The 19,975-nt window shown below is 25.3% G+C and overlaps 1 protein-coding gene across 3 annotated transcripts in view; it reads left to right on the plus strand.

The window, feature by feature from the left end:
- Positions 1 to 19,975, plus strand: part of LOC117167491 (ankyrin repeat domain-containing protein 13D) — a 35,489-nt gene that overhangs the window by 13,914 nt on the left and 1,600 nt on the right. For all 3 annotated transcript variants that reach the window (XM_033352475.1, XM_033352484.1, XM_033352494.1), the window contains 7 exons: positions 2,312 to 2,492; positions 7,383 to 7,605; positions 7,697 to 7,825; positions 7,944 to 8,094; positions 14,993 to 15,154; positions 15,299 to 15,432; positions 17,374 to 17,462. In XM_033352475.1, the coding sequence (XP_033208366.1) occupies positions 2,312 to 2,492; positions 7,383 to 7,605; positions 7,697 to 7,825; positions 7,944 to 8,094; positions 14,993 to 15,154; positions 15,299 to 15,432; positions 17,374 to 17,462 (1,069 nt within the window). The remainder of the gene's footprint in view (positions 1 to 2,311; positions 2,493 to 7,382; positions 7,606 to 7,696; positions 7,826 to 7,943; positions 8,095 to 14,992; positions 15,155 to 15,298; positions 15,433 to 17,373; positions 17,463 to 19,975) is intronic.

Consider the following 19,975-nt stretch of genomic DNA (forward strand, 5'->3'; position numbering starts at 1 on the left):
CCAGAGTGGCTTTTGTTTCCCGCTGCGATAGACGAAATCTTCGCAAAATGGGGAGTTCCAGTGATCGATCTTTTTGCCTCAGCAAATTCGGCTGTAGTCAGGCCCTACGTTTCTCGAGACTGCAGCGATCCTTACGCCTTCTTCGTAGACGCATTTAGTCGTCGATGGCACTTAAGATTAGGATGGGTCTTTCCTCTTCCCAATCTCGTACCCAGAGTGCTTGCCCACCTGAACAGCTGCAAAGGGCAATACTTAATAATAACGCCAACATGGGATCAGACGTTTTGAATGCCGGATCTTCTCAGCAGGAGCATGGAACCACCTCTAACCATTCAGAACTTGGAGAGTGTGCTGATAGACTTGACCACAAACCAACATCCGCAGCAGGTGGAACGGCTAACACTATAGGTAACGAAAGTTGGGTGTGGGAAGATTTAGTCTAGGACTGTTCCCAACAGGAAAAGAATTAGCTTAAGCAAAGTTGGAGGAGTTCTACTTTGCAGACCTACGGGACACCGATTCGAAGATTTTTTTGTTCATCAGGTCCTGAAAGCTATTTCAGTGGCAAAACCTCAACAAATTCGAGCACCAATCTGGGATGCACAGATTTTGCTTAATTGGCTATCTAGGCGAACTGCCAATTTATTATTCTTTGAACTTTCAAGGCGTACAACAGTACTACTTTTATTGGCATTCGGCAGTCGTATCGTGATCTTACTCTTTTAAAGGTCTCAAAGAATTTTCTCGATAACTTGGAGAACGAGATAATTTTCTGGCCAGCTTTTGGATCGAAGACGGAACGGCCTTCGTTCAGACAGTCAGAGTGGAAACTCTTGAAGCACCCGAATATCTGATTGTGCCCCGTCACATGGATCAGGGCTATGCTTGGAACATCGAAAGAGAGAAGAAAAGAGGGTCATATTGGCGCCCTGTTTGTTACCATTGTTGGAACCATCAAAGCAGCTTCCAAGACAGTGATTGCAACGTGGGTTCAATCGGCTCTCAGAGATGCTGGAATAGACGCTTCATCGGGTAGCATTCGTTTAGCGGTTGTATCTCGCAGATGGATAGACGATCTTCCAATCCAGGACATTTTGGACCGAGGCAATTGGAGATGCGCTGAGACGTTCAGAAAACACTATTGCCTTGAGGTATAGAGGGTTAGTTAAGCAGTTTCTACTTTGCTTTTATCCATCTTTATTCCCGTCTAAATAGTGAGTTTGCGACACCTTTTACAGTCCAATCTAAATATTGAGTATGCAACAGCTTTTGAAAAAATAATATTATAATGAAATAAGATAGAGAAAAAGAATTTCGAATCTTCCTCATTTATACTCTTTTGTAAATCACATAGCGTTGAGGTCACCAGTAGATAACAAACAGGTCTCTCATAGGGATGCCGTGTATCGGCCAAAGGCATACAATACAAGTGTTTTGAATTACAACAAAACACGTATTGTGTGACGGAACCGAAACACGGCATCCCGGTATGTGTCTTACTAGATTAAGTAGATTAAGGGCTAAGGCGTTATTTATTTTCTAATTATTTTTAAAAAGTTCTGAATAGTCATGCAATTTTTTCGTTTGTTTGAATTATGTCAATTATGCCGCTTTTTCCTATGTTAAAGAAAATAATACGTAAGTACTTAAGTCTCATTTATTACCTGACTATGAAGAAAAAATGATTTTAAAGGGTTTTTCATATTTATTTTGTAATTTTTATGCACTTTTCCTATGGTACTACATGGTTTTGTGGAACAAAGTTACTATTAGCGCCGCCGCGCGGTCTTTTTCAACTCTTGTGACACATTTTTTGCATTAGGCAGTACAGTGGAAGCACCTCCCTGCTCATGGGATATGTAACAGAGTTATATATATAGATTATAACAATGGTTAAGCCCTCGTATTTAAGTTTGGGATAATCTTGAATTTAAAATTCTACTTCAAGAAAGGCTTCCAATTTCATATTGTTCTAATCTAAGCACTTAAATAGTATTTAGTTTTAAATTAAAGGTTTTTCAAAATTGAAGAATTTTAAATTCAAAAAGCCTTTAAAAACTCTTCTTTAAAATAAATTTAACAATATTGAATTTCGAAGCCCCCTGACTAAAAGCAATTCTTTTTAAATTTATAGATATTAAGGTAATGCCTGGTAAATTTAAGTATGTAGTTTTCAAAATTGAGAATGCTTTAGAATAAGAGGCTCATTATAAAAAATATATTCTGTTTTTATTCTTCGCAGTTTTGACCAAAAATTAAAAGTTTATTTAGATTTCGATTCATTTTCTAATTCGATTATAATTTGTAATAGATGACGGAGCAACAATGATGGAAGTTGACCACGAAACGAGAAAAGTTTACGTTGAACACATGAAACTTATCGGTGACGAAAATGTTCAGTTAATGGAACCCTCAGAAGAAGGCATTTTGTCGAGGCTCACAACGCCTATAGTAACTACATATATCGACACTGATAAAATTAGTTTCGAAAGGTATGCCAATAGATTAAATAATCAAAATTATTGTTTAAAAAGAACCCATGTCGTATCATAATTATTTATCTAAGTGAATAGTCAAAAACTGAAAAGCGAGATAAATTACAGCCAAAAACCGATAATAAAAATTGTATATGCAATAACTACAAATTCAAAATTTGGAAAATAAAAGTTTCATTGATTCAAAATTGAATAATTTATGTTAAATTTAAATTCAATTTTTCATTTGGTGGATCTAGTTTTATTATTAGTAATGAAGCTGTTAAAAAATTGCGATATTGTGCCATTTGTAATTCATTGATTTCAGAATTGAGCAACTTTTTATTTATGTCTTCCAGATTTGATCATTTACCAATCTGGCTATTTTTACCGAAATTTCGGTATAAATAGCCTCGGCCTTAAATAAAAGCGTAAAAATGTTAAGTTTCATGTTGAGTCCATTAATATTTAAAATATTTCTAATTAAGAAATAAGAAGTTTGAAGCCTATTCCGGCTTTAGTATATTCCTAATCAACTAATTAAAATGTTGCTAATTTCAACTCATATAATTAAAATTGAATTCAGGGGATTTAAAATAATATCTTTTTATTACGCAATTTATAATAAGAAGCAAAAGTTTCCAAAAAGTTAAAGAAAAGCATGATTTATCTATTTGAAAAATCAAAGAAAAAGTTTTTTAATATTTCCCGTTTTGAAAATTTGCCCTGATAATAAATCCAATAGACTTTTTAAATTATAAAGTTTTATTTTAGAAATAAAATTTTTTATAATTTGAACATTTTTAATACTACTTACTAACAAATCCAACATATTGCTGTGAAAAATAAAAAAGTAATATTCGAAAATTCTGATAACAAAATAATTCTTATAAAAATTTGTAAAAAAAAATACCATCCAGAAAAGTTTCTTCATTGAATTTGTCTTTTGCATTTCCTTGCATTATAAATTTTGCAAGATTGAATACTTTCAGCTCTAATTTGGAAAATTTGATACGTTTTAATTTAAAACAGTGTTCAATTTTGAAGAACCTGAAATTAAAAACTTTTCGACTTGCAGGAATTCTAGTTTTAAATTCTACAATAGTGAAACTTTAAATTTAAAGTTTCAATTTTTGATATTTAATTTTAAATTTTATGCTCTTAAAATTTAGCATTATTTTACTTTTAATAACAAATTTCAGTTTTACTTACTTCAAATTAAAGTTTTTGGAATTTTGAAGGTTTGATGTTGAAAATTCGAATAACCGGGACAAATTTTTGTATGAAAAAGTGAAGAGTTTCGTATGAAACATTCAGAATAATAAACTTATTATTGTTTTTAACAAAATATTTTTAAAATATGAACTACTTGAACATTTTCGAATTTTCAAATTGTAACATTCACAATTGGAAGCTGGAAGTGTTTACCGTAAGTATCTACTTAATCAGGGTGGCAGCTGGACCGGGAAACTGTGAAATGACCAAGAACTTTTTGAGTTTTTAAAATAATTAGCTGAATTTTTATCTTTTTCAATTATACTATTATTCAGTTTACAATGCGTAATTCGAAAATCTTTTACCTAAACAATTTTCCATTTGATATTTTTATTTTGAAGCTTACATTCTTAATTTAGAGAATTTTAAAATGCTGTCTTGAAGACTTGAACAAATAAAAATTAAAAGCGTTTGAAGTTGAAAATGTTGAAAATCTATGCTTTATACATTTTTTTCAACTTAAAAATAACTCCATAATAATATATTCGTAATTGAAGGCTTTATTAAATTAAAAATATTGTTATTATTAAAAATTTTTTTAATTTTTAAGACAAAAGACTTTCTATTTCAGTCTAAAAAGTTATATTTTTTACCAATTCAGTATGAAAATTTTGAATAAAGAAAAAGAATAATTATTAATTATTTAGCAATATTTGACTGTTTATTTAAGATAAGTAAATTGAAACCAAATATATAAAAATCAACGATTTGAAACTTAATCGTTTGACATAGAAAATCTGGAATCGTTAAAATTTCGAAGAGCCTTACAATTTTGACGGTTACAATTTTAATTGTTGTAATTAAAAAATCTTTAATTTGAAAGTGAAATTGTTGAATTTTGATGTGTAAATAACAGTTGAACTCTTACTGTTTTTAGAAAAAATAAGTAATTTTAACTTGAAATTGTTTCAAATAATGCCACAAACTTATTTTAAGAAAATGTAGATTTTTGCAGATTTTTCAAGAGTTGTGAAAGGCTTCAAAATGAATAAAAACATTTTCTTATGATTACTAGGAAAATTAAAAATTATTTTCCATTTTGAAAAATTATCTTCAGAGAATATTTAAAACGATTTTAAAAGATTTACAAAGTTGTCAAAAAAATAATATGAAAGATTTTAAGGGATTTTTTTAAATTTGCATGATTTTCTAAAAATTGTAGGAAAAATTCGATAAATAGTTTTTGAAAACTTTTTAAATTTCCTCTTCGAATAATTTTTCAAGATGAAAAATTATTTTCAGTGTTTCTATGAATCTTAAAAAAATGTTTTTATTCGTTTGCAGCCTTTCAAAATTCTTAAAAAGCCTCTAAATTTTTTGTTTGAAATCTGAAAGTATCTGCATTTGGTTTTAAATTAGGGTGTGGCTATTTGCACTGAAATTTTGGTACGAATACCCGAATTTCATCGGTATACACACACTCGGTTTAAATTAATGGAAATCATTTCAAGTTTTAAATATATTTTGAATATTTCAAAACTTATAAATATCTTTAAAAATTACTCAAATTTCTGCTAACAAAAATTAAAGAAAATTAAAAAAAATTTACAGCATTTCCTAAAAATGGTATGAAAACTTTAATCAATTTTAAAAGATATTTAGAGGTTCTGAACATTTTCAAAAATAATTTTAAATTTGATAAAAGTTTCAAACCGCTTCTATATTTCTGAAGATTTTGAAAAAATTTTTGAAATTTTTCAAGAATGTTAAATCTATTTAAAATGAACATCATTTTACTTCTAATTTAAGAAGTGTTTAGCTTAAAATGTTCAATTTTTCAATTTTTAATGTTTCTCTCTTAAAATTCCTTGAAATAATATAATTTTAAATTTTTTAAAGTTCATATATTAAATTTTTAATTTAGAATATTGAAAATGATAACGTCGATTTATATTTTTGGAACTGAAACTGAATATTTGAACTCTATGATTTATAAAAGTTAAAAAATCTAAATTTTTCAGCATATTGAGCATTGGAATGCAAAATTTTTGAATTAAAAAACTTTTAAACTTTAACTTTAAAAGTTCCGAATTCAACAGTTCTACTTTGACTGTGGCCAAGTGGCCACTATAGCATATTAAATATCTAATAAATTGATAATTGTTAGTAAAAGGTGAAGAAAAGATTATTTTGATGATAAATACCAATACACGTTTTACAGAGTACCAGTAATAATTCTACAAAACGAACATTAAATTTTCAACATTGACCTAAGTAAATATTGTAAACTGTGAAAATAGTAAATTTAAATTGAATTTTCTTCTTGTTTATATTTATAATGATTATTAAAAATTGAAACTAACGCTTAATCGAAATAAGCTACACAAATTTATATTTCTTTTTAAATCTAGAAAATAATTTACTACCTTTCGTTATAAGGCATTTATAAAAATTGATTATGCTAAAAAGTATTTAGTGTTACAAACCGTTTTATATTATAAAAAATAGGACCTATAGAATAAATAAATATTGACAAAGTTGTAGAATAAAAAAGTGTATTTGTAAATCATACCTTGAAAAACAATTGTAATGAATTAAAACAGTTTTTTTATTTTTTGGAAGCCAACTTTAATAAATTATTTTCTTAATATTATTGAAAATTCATGTTATCAATAATTTGCTATTAAAAAAAAAACAGTTTAATTGCATATTTTACTCGTTATGGTGCAAGTCTTATTTATTCATTATTTTCAAACTGAACAAAAAAGATTTTTAAAACCACTTTTATTCATTACTTTTGTAATATCAGTTGAAAATTCATATTACTAATAATTCGCGTTAAAAAATTTTAATTGCATATTTTGGATAACTTTTTTACTCTTTACATCTCACGGAAAGTTTTAATTTTTCTTGTAGTGCAAAATTTTTTTGTCAATTATTTTCAGAGTGAACAAAAAATATTGCGATCTTTAAAAGAATTGTAATGAATTTGAAACTGTTTTCAAATTTTTTTAATACTACTTTAATACATTATTTAATTCATATTATTGAAAATTCATGTTACCAATAATTTGCGTTTAAAACACAGTTTAATTATATATTTTACTAATTATCTCTAGTTTATATAAAAAAATTGTATAGTTTAACACTTATTTTTTAATTATTTTTAAAATGAACAAAAAAGATTGCAATCTTCAAAAACAATCGTAACGAACTAAACAATTTTTCAAACTTTTTTGATAACACCATTAATGAATTATTTTATTTAAATTATTGAAAATTCGTGTTAGCAATAATTTGAGTTAAATTTTTTTTTTGAATTGCATGTTTTTACTCATTATCTCGCTGAAAATTTTAATTTTTCTCATAGTGCAACATTTTTTGTCAATTATTTTTAAAGTGAGAAAAAAATATTGCGATCATTAAAAACAATTTTAATGACTTTAAACTGTTTTGAAATTTTTTTATAACAACTGCAATAAATTGTTTTATGAATATTAATTGTAAATTTTGAAAAATAATCCAGATAAAAATATGTCCATTCCAATAACAAATCCATATTTTCCAAATAGCAGATACTCCGTAAGAGCACCCTCACAATCAAAATGTTTTGCACAAATTACATGCCACGGGGCTGATTTTGATAAATGATATTTTTGACGAAACATTAAAATTCTTCTTTCCTCTGTGTAGAAATAAAGCCGGAATCTGGGGCTGGCGATCAGATAAAAGTGAGGCGGTAAACGGTCATGAATGCAAAGTCTTCAGCGCTAGTAATGTCGAATTAATAACAAAAACGCGAATGGAACATTTATCGGAAACGGATAAAGCGCGAGCCAGAGCACCTCGAACTCCACTTCAGTCGTTTTTGGGAATCGCCGAGCAACAACAGGAAACGTCTGGAGCTACTGCTAGTGTAAAACATTTAAAAATCTATTTCACAATAATCTATTTTTCACGATAGTTTTACAAAACATCTAATATATTTAAAAAATTTATTTCTCCAGGAAGAATACATGAACGTTGGAAATCCTTCAAATATCACGGCTGAAGAATATTTTGATCCTGCCGTAGATTTGAGTGGCAGGGATATCGGTAGACCAAAAGAAGTCAACACGAAGATTCAAAAGTTCAAAGTGCGATTACCATTAATTAATTTTATTATTTTTTTCATTTTTTAAGTTAGTTCTTTATCTCTTCTTAATGGGATCTAATTAAACATTCTCCGAAAATTTGATGCAATTTTCTTTTCAGGCAACTCTTTGGCTCAGTGAAGATTATCCTCTCAGCCTTCAAGAACAGATCATGCCAATTGTCGATCTTATGGCAATATCTAGCTCGCATTTTGCCAAATTGAAAGACTTCATTCAAATGCAATTGCCGGCTGGATTCCCCGTCAAAATTGGTAAGTCCTAAGGGATAAAATATAGGGAAGAAAGGATACTTTTTGTCACGCTCATATGGTATTTTTTCGCTCTCAAAGTGTGACCAAATTCAGGACAAATTAATAAGGCTTCAAAACAATTTAAGTTGAATTCAAAAAATTAAAATGAATTGGAAAACGATTTTTAAATCAGAAATATTCGTTTGCTCTCCGTAAAATTGGAATAAATATAGAGGAATTTTAAGTAGGTGGCCGCTGGACCGGGAATTTTCTAAGACCAGGAAAAACCGGGAAAATTACAGTGAATTTATTTCTTGACCGGGAATTTCACAAATTTTCAGAAGAAAAATCTGTCCAAGTTCGATGTCCACCGTTTTTTAAATAATTAGTTAAATTGATATCCTTTTAAATTATGATATCATTCAGTTTATAATGCGTAATTAGAAAATCTTTTCCCTGAAAAATGCTTTATTTTCGATTTTTATTTGTAAGCTTATATTTTTAATTTAAAGAAATTTAACGCGCAGTCTTCAAGATTTAAACAATTACAAATTAAAAACGTTTAAAGTTGCAAATTTTTGATAAATAACATTTTTATTTTATCAACTGTAAATATAAATAAATAATTTTTTTAGTGGATCGGTACTTTAAGTATTAAAAATTGTAAAATAATTGATTTGATCAAACGATTCTAAATCCGTTGAAAGTTCAAGAATTTCCAGATTCGTAACTAATTCGTAATTAAGGGCTTTTATTAAATTGAAAATATTGTTTCAGTCTGAAGTAGTCCATTTAATTAAAAAACTTTTGATTAAGAAAAAGCATAATTATTTATTATTTAGCAATATTTCACTTATAATTTAAGATAACTAAATTGAAGACAAATATTTAGAAGTAAACAATTTGAAACTTAAATGTGTAGCATAGAAAGCTTTGAATTGTTAAAATTTCGAAAACTTTAAACATTTTAACGCTGCAAATTTTGTTTTTCCACTTAATAAAATGTTTAATTTGTAAGCGAAATTGTTGAATTTTTATGTATAAATAATAATTGAAAACGTATTGTTTTTAGAAAAAATTGAGTAATTTTGTTAAGAGATATTTAGAAGTTTTGAAAAGATTAAAAATTAATAAAAAACTTAAAATGATATCAAGTAATTTAAATGAAAATTTTTGAAAAAAAATTTCAGAACTTCTAATCATATTATAAACTAAATAAATTGTTTGCTACAATTTTTAGAAAAACTTACCATTTTTTTTTTAAATCCTTAAAGTCTTCCTGGGTCGTTTTTAATAATATTGGAATTCTCTTAAAATCTTTTTGAATATTCTGTTAAAATAATTTTTCAAAATGAATAATCATTTTCAATTTTCCTAGAATTTTTAAGAAAATGTTTTTATTCTAAAACTGTTTATTTTATTTTTAGTTTTGACCGCCTATTCTCGAGATATTTACAACGACGCGGACCTACCTACTTTTTTTAACCTACCCCTTTTGAAATCTTTGAAATTCTTGAAATCTTTTTAAATCCTTATAAATCCTTTTAAATACTTGTAAAATGTTTCCTACATCCGTTGTATTTATTTGAAATCACTGGAATATTTAAAACTTTTGTGAAATATTTTGAAATTTTCTAAAAACAATGTGAACTCGTTTAAAATCTTGGAAATCTTTTGTATTTTGGTCTACTCTGTACCCTTTTCGAAATCATGGAAATTCTTGAAATCCTTATGAATTCTTTTAAATATTTATGAAATCTGTTGTATTTGTTTGAAATCATTGAAATATTGTAAAAATTTTGAAATGATTTAAAATCTTTGAAATTTTTTTGAATCTCTGAAATCTAATATACTGTACCTTTTTTGAAATCTTTGAAATTCTTTTGATATCTCTATGAAATTTTGATAAAATCTTTAAAATATTTTAAATCGTTGCAAATCTTTGAAATGTTTTGAAATTTTAGAAATCTGGTGAAACTTTTTGAAATTTTTGAATTAAAAATCTTTATGAAATTGTTGTGAAATCTTTTGTATTCTTTTGAAATCATCCAAATCTTTCAAAATTGCTGTAAAATCTTTGCGAAATTGTTGAAATATTGTGAACTAATTTGAAGTTGTTTCAAATCTTTAAAGCATTTTGAAATCTTTGAAATCTGGTTTACTGTATCCTTTTTGAAATCTTTGTATTTGAAATCTTTATAAAATTGATATCAAATATTTGAAATATTCGTGAAATCTTTTGTGTTTATTAGAAATTATTCAAATATTTGAATTTTATGTGAAATCTTTTATATTAATTTGAAATATTTGGGAAATCTTCCTTTAATTTTTGTTTTTGAAATATTTTTTGTTCGTTTGAAATCATTGAAATCTTTTGAAATCTCAAATTTATTGAAACCTTTTGAAATCGTTTAAAATATTTGAAATCTAGATGAATATACCCTTTTTTAAATTTTTGAAATTCTTTAAATCTTCTGAAATCCTTATGAATTCTTTGATATATTTGTGAAATCTTTTGTATTAATTTAAAATCGTTAAAATATTTGAAATCTTTGTGAAATATTTGAAAGTTTAAAATCTGACGTTTTTATGTATAAAACGTGCATAAAGTAAATGGACACTTTTTTATATATATTTAAAGAGTAAATTTATTAAGTCTGACAAACCCTACAGTAATATCATTATTAATATTCTCAGAAAAAATTCACTAAAATAGCTTTTTTCGAGCATTTCAAAGTAGAATACTGCCTTAAAATCCTTGAAGTGTAAGAAAATCTGATGAAACCCCTTGGAATCTTTTAAAATATCTTAAAAACTGTTAGTTGTAGTGAAATCGTTCCATATCGAAATTCTTCACAACCAATGACAACTTTGTCAAATTCCTTAAAATTATTCAAATCCCTTGAAAAACCTTTAAATCTTTTAAAAATTCCTTGATATCTTTTAAAATGTCCTAAAATACTTCAAAGTCTTTGAAATCCCTTCAGACTATTGAAGTAATTAAAAAATTTCTGGGAATTTTTTTTTTCCTTAAATATTTCGAATCCTTTGAAATCTCATTAAATTACTGAAATCAATTAAAATTTTCTTTGTAATCTTTTAAAATAACCTAAAATAATGTAAACCCTTTGATCATTTATCAATTGATATGCAGGATCAATTAAGTAAAAACGGTTAAAATTTTAAAAAATCGATTGTATTAAGTAGAATTGAGTAAATTTAAAAGAATTCAAGTTAAATAAAAAATTTTTAAAAGAATTTAAAAGAATTTAGGATAAATTAATAAGAATGTAAGGTGAATTTCAAAAAATAATTTCAAATCATTGAAACCCTACACAAGATCTCACTTCTCGCGAATAAATTATTTGAAATATACTAAAACATTATAAAATCTCGTGAAATTCTATGATATTTCCTGAAATCCTGGAAAATTTATTAAAATACATTGAGAGATTTAAAATCCCTTAAAATCATCGAAATCCTTAGAAATCTTATAAAATCATGTGAGATTCTTTAAAATATCTTAAAACATAAAATCGTTCAGTATCTTTTGAAATTCTAGAAAAATTCACTATTCTAAAATATCTAAAACAAAGTTAAATTTATATTTAAAAAAGGTAATTTTGAACCTAAAAAGATGAATTGTAAATAAAAAATGTAATAGATGATATTTCAACCAAAAAATATTTTAATTCATAATAAAAAAACAGTTGAATTTAACCAATCAAAACGAATTTTTGACAAAAGACTTGAATTCACAACTAAAAGAAATTGATTTTTATCAGGGTAGTTATACTTTCAATTAAACGAATTAATTTTCTACTAGAAAATACGGATTTTCAACAAAATACATGAAATTTCTACTAAAAATGAGAAATTTCTAACAAAAAATAAAACGCTTTTTCAACAAAATAGTTGAAGTTTTAACCAAAGAAATGAACTTGTAACAAAGTATTTCAGCTTTCAACCAACTGGTTAAATTTTATACTAGATTTTCAACAAAATACATATATTTTCAATGAGATTGTTACATTTTCAATCAAAAAGGATTAATTTTCTGCCAAAAAGACGAATTTTGAACAAAATACATGAATTTTCTACTGAAAGTGATAAATAGTAAGCCAAAAACAAAACGACGTTTTAACAAAATAATAGAATTTTCCATCAAAGAAAAGAATTTTCATCGAGGTAGATCAACTTTCGACAAAAAAGTTGAATTTTATATCTGATTGTTGAATTTTCGATCCGTAACTACGAAGTTTCGACAAACAGAAAAGGTTAATTTTCAACCAAATATTCAAATTTTTAGTTTAAAAATTTCACTTTTAACTTAAAAGGTAATTTTTTAACACAATACACGAATTTTCTACTAAAAATTATAAATATTTAACAAAAAATAAAACGATTTTGAAAAAAATAGTTTCATTTTCAACCAAAGTGATCAATTTTAGTGAAAAGAGTTAAACTTTCGGCTATTTAGTTAAATTTTCTATCAGATTGTTCAATTTTCGAGCCGAAAATAGGAATTTTCTACAGAATAGTTTAATTGTCAAGGAAAAAGTTAATTTTAAACCAAATACTTCAATTTTTAGTCTAAAAAATCAATTTTGTCCTAAAAAGTTTAATTTTTAACAAGCAATGCAATAGTTGATATTTCAACCGAAATATATTTTAATATAAATCCAAAAACAGTTGAACTTAAACAATAAAGACGAATTTTCAACAAAAGACTTGAATCCATGGCTAAAACACAATAATTTTCAACCAAATAATTGCATTGATAATAAAACGAAACACTAATTTTCTGCTAAAAATGCGAATTTTTAATAAAAAGTATTATTTTTATACAAAAAATACGATTTTTCAATAAAGCTCTTTAGTTTTTAAGAAAATAGTTACATTTTCAATCAAAAGGATAAAATTTCTACCAAGAAGACGAATTTTTAACAAAATAGATTAGATTTCAAGCAAAGAAATGAATTTTCAACATATTATTTCGACTTCCGACCAAATCGTTGAAGTTTCTACAAGATTCTTGAATTTCTTAGACAAGAGTACGAGTTTTCTACGGAATAGTTGAATTTTTAACAAAATCGTAAATATTTAACCAAAAAATTGAACTTTTAACAAAATAGTTACATTTTTTAGTAAAAAGAAAATAATTTTTAACTAAAAAATATAAATTTTTAACAAAAAATGTAATAGTTGATATTCTAAACAAAAAAGATTTAAAGTTAAAATAAAAACAGTGGAATTTAACCAATAAAGACGAATTTTCAACAAAAAACTTGATTCCACAACTAAAAACAGATGAATTTTCAACAGCATAGTTACATTTTTAATCAAAGGGATTAATTTTCTACCGAAAAGGCAAATTTTCAACAAATTGTATAAATTTCCAGCTAAATCAATCAAAAGAGAATTTTATTCCAAGAAAGCCGAATTTTTAACAAAGTACGTGAATTTTCTAATAAAAATTATGAATATTCAACAAAAAATTAAATGAATTTTTCACTAAAATAGCTGAATTTTAGAGCCGAAAATATTAATTGTCTACAAAACAATTGCATTTTCAATAAAACAAGAGTTCATTCTCAATCGAAACAGATCAATATTTAACCTAATAGATGAATTTTCAACAACAAATTTAATATTTGATACTCGAAACAAAAAGATTTAAATTTATAATAAAAAGCAATGAAATTTAACCGATAAAGTCGAATTTTCAACAAGAAACTTGAATCCACAACTAAAACAGGTGAATTTTTCACAAGATAGTTACATTTTCAATCAAAAGAATTCATTTTTTTACCAAAAAAGTGAATTTCTAACAAAATACATGAATTTTCTAATAAAAATGATCAATTTTCAACCAAAAATGAAATGAATTTTCAACAAAATAGTTGAAATTTTAAGCAAAGAAATGAATTTCCAAGAAAGTAGTTTCACTTTCAACCAAATAGTTAAATTTTGTACTAGATGTTGAATTTTTGACCAAAAATATGAGTTTACTACGAGTTTTTGAAACCAAAAAGACAACTATTCAACAAAATAGTTCAATTTTGTAGTCGAAAAAGAAAAAAATGTTAATCAAGTTGTTGAATTTCTAAGCAAGAAAGGCGCATTTTCAATAAAGCAGTGGAATTTTCAACCAAACAGTGCAAGTAATTAACTGACTCTTCACTAAAAAAGACGAATTTTCAACCAAATACGTGAATTTTCAACAAGATTTTTACATTTTCAATAAAAAGAAATAATTTTCTGCCAAATAGACAAATTTTTTACTAGATACATGAATTTTCTACTAAAAATGATGAATGTTCAACCAGATCGTTAAAGTTTCTACGAGATTGTTTAATTTTCGAGGCGAAAATACGAACTTTCTACAATATGATTGAATTTTCAGGAAAATAGTTACATTTTTAATTTAAAAAGTTCAGTTTTAATTTAAAAAGATGAATTTTCAACAGGTTACATTTTTATTCATAACGATTAATTTTATATCAAAAAAGGCAAATTTTAAACTAAATACATCAATTTTCAACAAGATAGTTCCTTTTTTCAATCAAAAGGATTCATCTTCTTCAAAAAGGGGCAAATTTTCAACAAAGTAAATAAATTTTCAGCAAGATAGTGACGCTTTCAATCAAAGGGAATCATTTTCAACCAAAAAAGATAATTTTTCAACAAAAATGTAGCTGAATTTTAGAGCCGAAAATATGAATTTTCTACAAAGCAATTGAATTTACAATAAAAAAAAGTTCTTTTTCAATCGAAACAGATTGATATTTAACCAAACTTGCATTTCTAAACAAAAAATATGAAATTAACGCAACTTTGCATGAACCAAGGGTTCAAAAGAAAGATATTTTTACATGTGTTGCAGATCCCAATAACAATTTTACTTTTTCGTTTCCAGAAATCCCGCTCTTCCACATTTTAAACGCGAGAATAACCTTCGGCAACATTTTCGGTTTGGATCAAGAGGTTCCTCACGTTGGTCGTTTGCAGGAATCGAATAGAATGACTTGTCTCGTTGACGATATTTGCTTCGAAGCTCCCCCTGGATACACAAAATTAGGTACTCCTTTTATAAATTCCCAGTCAAACAGAAAATATTTCGTTTAAATTATTAAATTGCACATACCGAAAATATTTTTATAACTATTATTTAATTTTAATTCTCACATATCAGCTATAAAAAAGTACGTTAAATTTTTAATAGGAGCCGAAGTTCGGGCGCAATTTAGCGTGGAAGAAGAAGACGATTTGCTCCAGTTTGCTATTCAACAAAGTCTTATAGAATCTGGAACTGATAAAGACGAGTTCGTAGGAGAATATTCGAATTTAAAGCAAAAGGTAATTTAAAACATAAGATAGTTTTATTTTAAAAAATTTTTTATTGACCAGCATTTTCTAAAGAAAGCAGAATCATATAAATAAACAAATTCTTAATTTTTTACGTACATAAGTCGCCTTTTTGAAATCTTTGTGAATATTTTTAAATCTTTGTAAAGGCTTCCAAATCCTTAAAATTGTTTAAATCTGTGTGAAATTCTTTAATCTTTTGAAATCTTTGTGAAATCTTTCAGAATTTTTGTAAATTATTTGATGTCTTTGTGAAACTGTTTGAAATCTTTACGAAGTTTTTTAAATATTTGTGAAAGCTTTGTTTAATATTAGTTTATGAAAAATTCTGTTTCCGTTTGAAGTCATTGAAATCTTTTAAAATTGTCTCAATTTGCTTGAAACCATTTGAAATTGTTTAAAACATTGGAAATTTTTGGTATCTTTTTAATTTTTTTAATTCTTGAAATCTTTTAAAATCCTTATAAATTCTTTGAAATACTCGTGAAATCTTTCTTATATTTTTTGTATTTACTTGAAACCACTGAAATATTTGAAACTTTTGTAAAAATATTGAAATTATTTCAAATCTTTGAAATGTTTTGAAATCTCTGAAATCTAATATGCTGTACCCTTTTTTAAATTTTTTTGATATCTCTATGAAATTTTTATGAGATCTTAAAAATATTTGTGAAATCTTTTGTATTAATTTGAATCATTAAAATATTTTTAATCGTTGCAAATTTTTGAAACGTTTAGAAATTTTAGAAATCAGGTGAACGTTTTTAAAATTATTGAATTTGAAATGTTCTGAAATTTGTTTGTAATGTTTTGTATTCTTTTTAAATCATCGAAATCTGTCAAAATTATGGTAAAATCTTTATGAAGTATGTTGAAATCTTGCGTACAAATTTAAAATCGTTTCAAATCTTTAAAAAATTTTTGAAATCTTTGAAATTTGGTATGCTGTACCCTTTTTGAAAACTTTGAATTTGAAATCTTCATAAAATTGGTATGAAATATTTGTGAAATCTTTTGTATTTATTTGAAATCATTTATATATTTGAAATTTTTGTGAAATATTTTGTATTAATTTGAAATATTTGGGAAATCTTTCTTTAATTTTTGTTTGTAAAATCTTTTTTGTTTGTTTGAAATCATTGAAATATTTTGACATCTCAAATTTATTGTAACCTTTTGAAATCTTTGAAATCTGGTTGAATATACCCTTTTTGAATTTTTTTAAATCTTCTGAAATCCTTATGAATTCTTTGATATATTTGTGAAATCTTTTGGATTAATTTTAAATTATTAAAATATTTGAAATCTTTCAGAAATTTTTTATATTCATTTGAAATCATTTAAATATTTGAATTCTTTGTGAAATATTTTGTATTAATTTGAAATCATTGAAATCATTTAAAAATCTTTTTTGTTCGTTTGAAATAATTGAAACCTTTTGACATGTCAAATTTATTGAAACCATTTGAAATCATTTGAAATGTTTGAAATCTAGTTGAATATAGCCTTTTTAAAATTTTTGAAATTCTTTAAATCTTCTGAAATCCTTAGGAATTCTTTGATACATTTGTGAAAACTTTTGTATTAATCTAAAATTATAAGAATAATTGAAATCTTTTAAAACCTTTTGAAATCGTTTAAAATACTTATTTCTTTTGAAAGTTTAAAAGCTTTGTAAAATATTTGAAATCTTTGAAATATTGTCTACACGTCTTCTTCAAATCCTTGAATATTATAAAATATTATATTAATATATTATTATAAAAGCTCTGAAAAATTTAAAAATCTGGCTATACTCAAAAACGAAAAATGTTTTAAAAGAAAAAGAAACATTTAATTTGAGGAATATAATTGAATATGTACAATTGAAATTATTGAAATTGTAAGATTTTAAAATTAGCCAAATTTATCTTTTTTTTTGTGTGTGTTTAGGTGGATATTTGGGAGGCATTAAATGTTCAAAAACCTTCGCGGCCAACAACTCCAAATATGACTGCAGAGGAGGAAAAGCAATTTCAAAGGTGAGTCTGAAAAATGTCTCAATATACACAATTTAAAAAAAAAACATATTCATTATGAAGCTCACCACTGATTGTAACCCAAAAATATTTATTCTCTTGTAGTTTCTTCACTTTCTACATTAATTTGTTGAATTCTTAATTTTGCATGGTTTCTTTGCTGCCTATTTTCAAACAGAAAGGTGGGTCATACATTGAAACATAATATTTCAAAGTAGAAATACTGATTAAAAAACAGAATTAAAATTGATGATGTTTTTATAAATCAGAAAAATAGAAAGCGTACACCTAAATAAAAACGCATTAAATCGATTTTCGATTTTTTTTAGCGTGAGAGCAGTTGAATAAAATATGAATAAAATATGAAAAAATAAATAAACGTGAATAAAATATGAAAAACTGAATAAAAGATAACAGTAAAAAAAACTCTTTTGATATTTTTTTTTAATTCGGTGCAATATTGCAAACAAATTAGAGATCCTTTGAAATTTAAATCCTTTGAATTAAAAAATGTTACAATTTATAAATGCCCAATATTGAAAAGTATTTAAATGACAGTTTTAAACTGGAGAACGGTCGGATGAATAAATTAAAAAATGCGCCTTCAAATTGAATAATTTGAAAATCACGGAATTGAATTCAATAAAAACCCAGGAATTTACTTCTGAACGCAATAAATTCAAATATTTATGGTTAACAGTTATACTTTTTTGTTAAAAATTAATTTTTTGCGTTTGAAGATTCATTATTTCAATTGAAAATTCACATTAAAAAAAAATTAACTACTTCGTTAAAAATCATTTATTGAACTAAAAATTTAACAATTCCAGTAGAAAATTGAATTATTTTACTGAAAATCCGTTTATTTTATTTTATTAGGAATTCTATTTTAAGGGAAAATTCAACTATTCTCATTTTTGGTTAAAAATTTATCTTTTTTTTTTGTTTTGTTTTTTGATGAAATTTCTACGATTTGGTTGAAAATTGATATTTTTTATTTAAAAATTAAATTATTTGTTTGAAAATTAATGCAGTTTGTATAAAATTCGTCTTTTTAAAAATGAATCTTTATGATTAAAAATTCATCTTTTTGGTAGGTATAAAATTCACTTATTGCAGTCTCGAACTGAAAATTTAACTGTTATATTTTTGGTTGTAAGTTGATCTTTTCTAGTTTAAAATTCAAGAATTGGACTGAAAATTTGTCTTTTTTAATTAAGAGTTCAACTATTTCGTTTAAAAGTCGTGTATTTTGTTTAAAAATTGATTTTTCTTATAGAAAATGATCTTTTTCTCTGAAATTTAATCTCCTTGTTTAAAAATTCAACTCAATTTGATTGAAAACTTGTTTTTTCTTTGGATAAAAATAAATTTTTTTGCCGAAAATTTGACTATTTTTTTTTAAATTTGTTTCTTTTTTGGCTAAAAATTATGCTGGTTTTTAAACTGAAAAGATAACTATTATTGCAGTCGAGTATTCCATACTTTTAGGTTAAGATTCATCTCTTTGGTTGAATATCCATTTTTTTCTTTAAAAATTTAATTATTCGATTTTTGGTTGAAAAATTATCTGCTTTAGTTGAAAATTCACATTTTTTTATTGAACGTTAATTTTTTTTTTAACTTAACACTTAATTTTTTCAGTTTTTGTTGGCAATTTATCTTTTTTAGTATAAATAATTTTGTTTTTGAAAATTGCAGTTAAAGGTGCTTTGTTTTAGTTGAAAAACTCATCTTTTTGGTTTAAAATTAAATTATTTCAGTTGAAGATTCATAATTTTAGTAGAAAATTCATCACTTAGGTTGAATTTTTTTTTACTGAAAATGAAACTATTCCATTTTATGTTGAAATTTTTTTCAGTTAAAAATTAATTTATTTGTTCGAATATTTGTCTTTTTTAATTAAATATTGAAGTATTTCGCTAAAAATTCATGTATTTTGTTGAACAATTAAATTTTGTTCGTAGAAAATTAATCTTTTTGTTTGAAAATTAATTTTATGGTTTAAAATTTTATCTTTTTCATTAAAAACGCAAGTATTTTCGTTAAATATTCATCATTTTAGTTGGAATTTTATCTTTTTGATTTGAGATTCAACAATTCCAATAGAAGATTCAATTTTTTTTTTAAATTCATTTATTTTACAATTTTTTGCTCTAATGTATTAAAGGATGTTCGGAATGAACGTGATGAATTAAAATAAATGTTTGCGTTTTGGAGTAAATATGAATATGCTACTTTTCGTTGACCAGAAAAATTGAAAAACTTGACCAGACAAAACCAGGAAACAGACCAGAATTTAAAATCATTAGCTGAATCGCCACCATGGTTATACACCAGAAATTCGAAGCTTTTATTTATAGATTGAAAAATCCGAAAAATAAAATTCCCGATATTAAAAAACTGCCGACAATGTAAAATTCTCATCACTTGAATATTCCCGACAAGGAAAATATAATATTTTGGAATCGAAAATTTCAGAGAAAATGGTCGAATTTACAAAATATCGAAAACTC

Source organism: Belonocnema kinseyi, chromosome 1 (assembly GCF_010883055.1).
Source record: "Belonocnema kinseyi isolate 2016_QV_RU_SX_M_011 chromosome 1, B_treatae_v1, whole genome shotgun sequence".
Classification (NCBI taxonomy): domain Eukaryota; kingdom Metazoa; phylum Arthropoda; class Insecta; order Hymenoptera; family Cynipidae; genus Belonocnema; species Belonocnema kinseyi.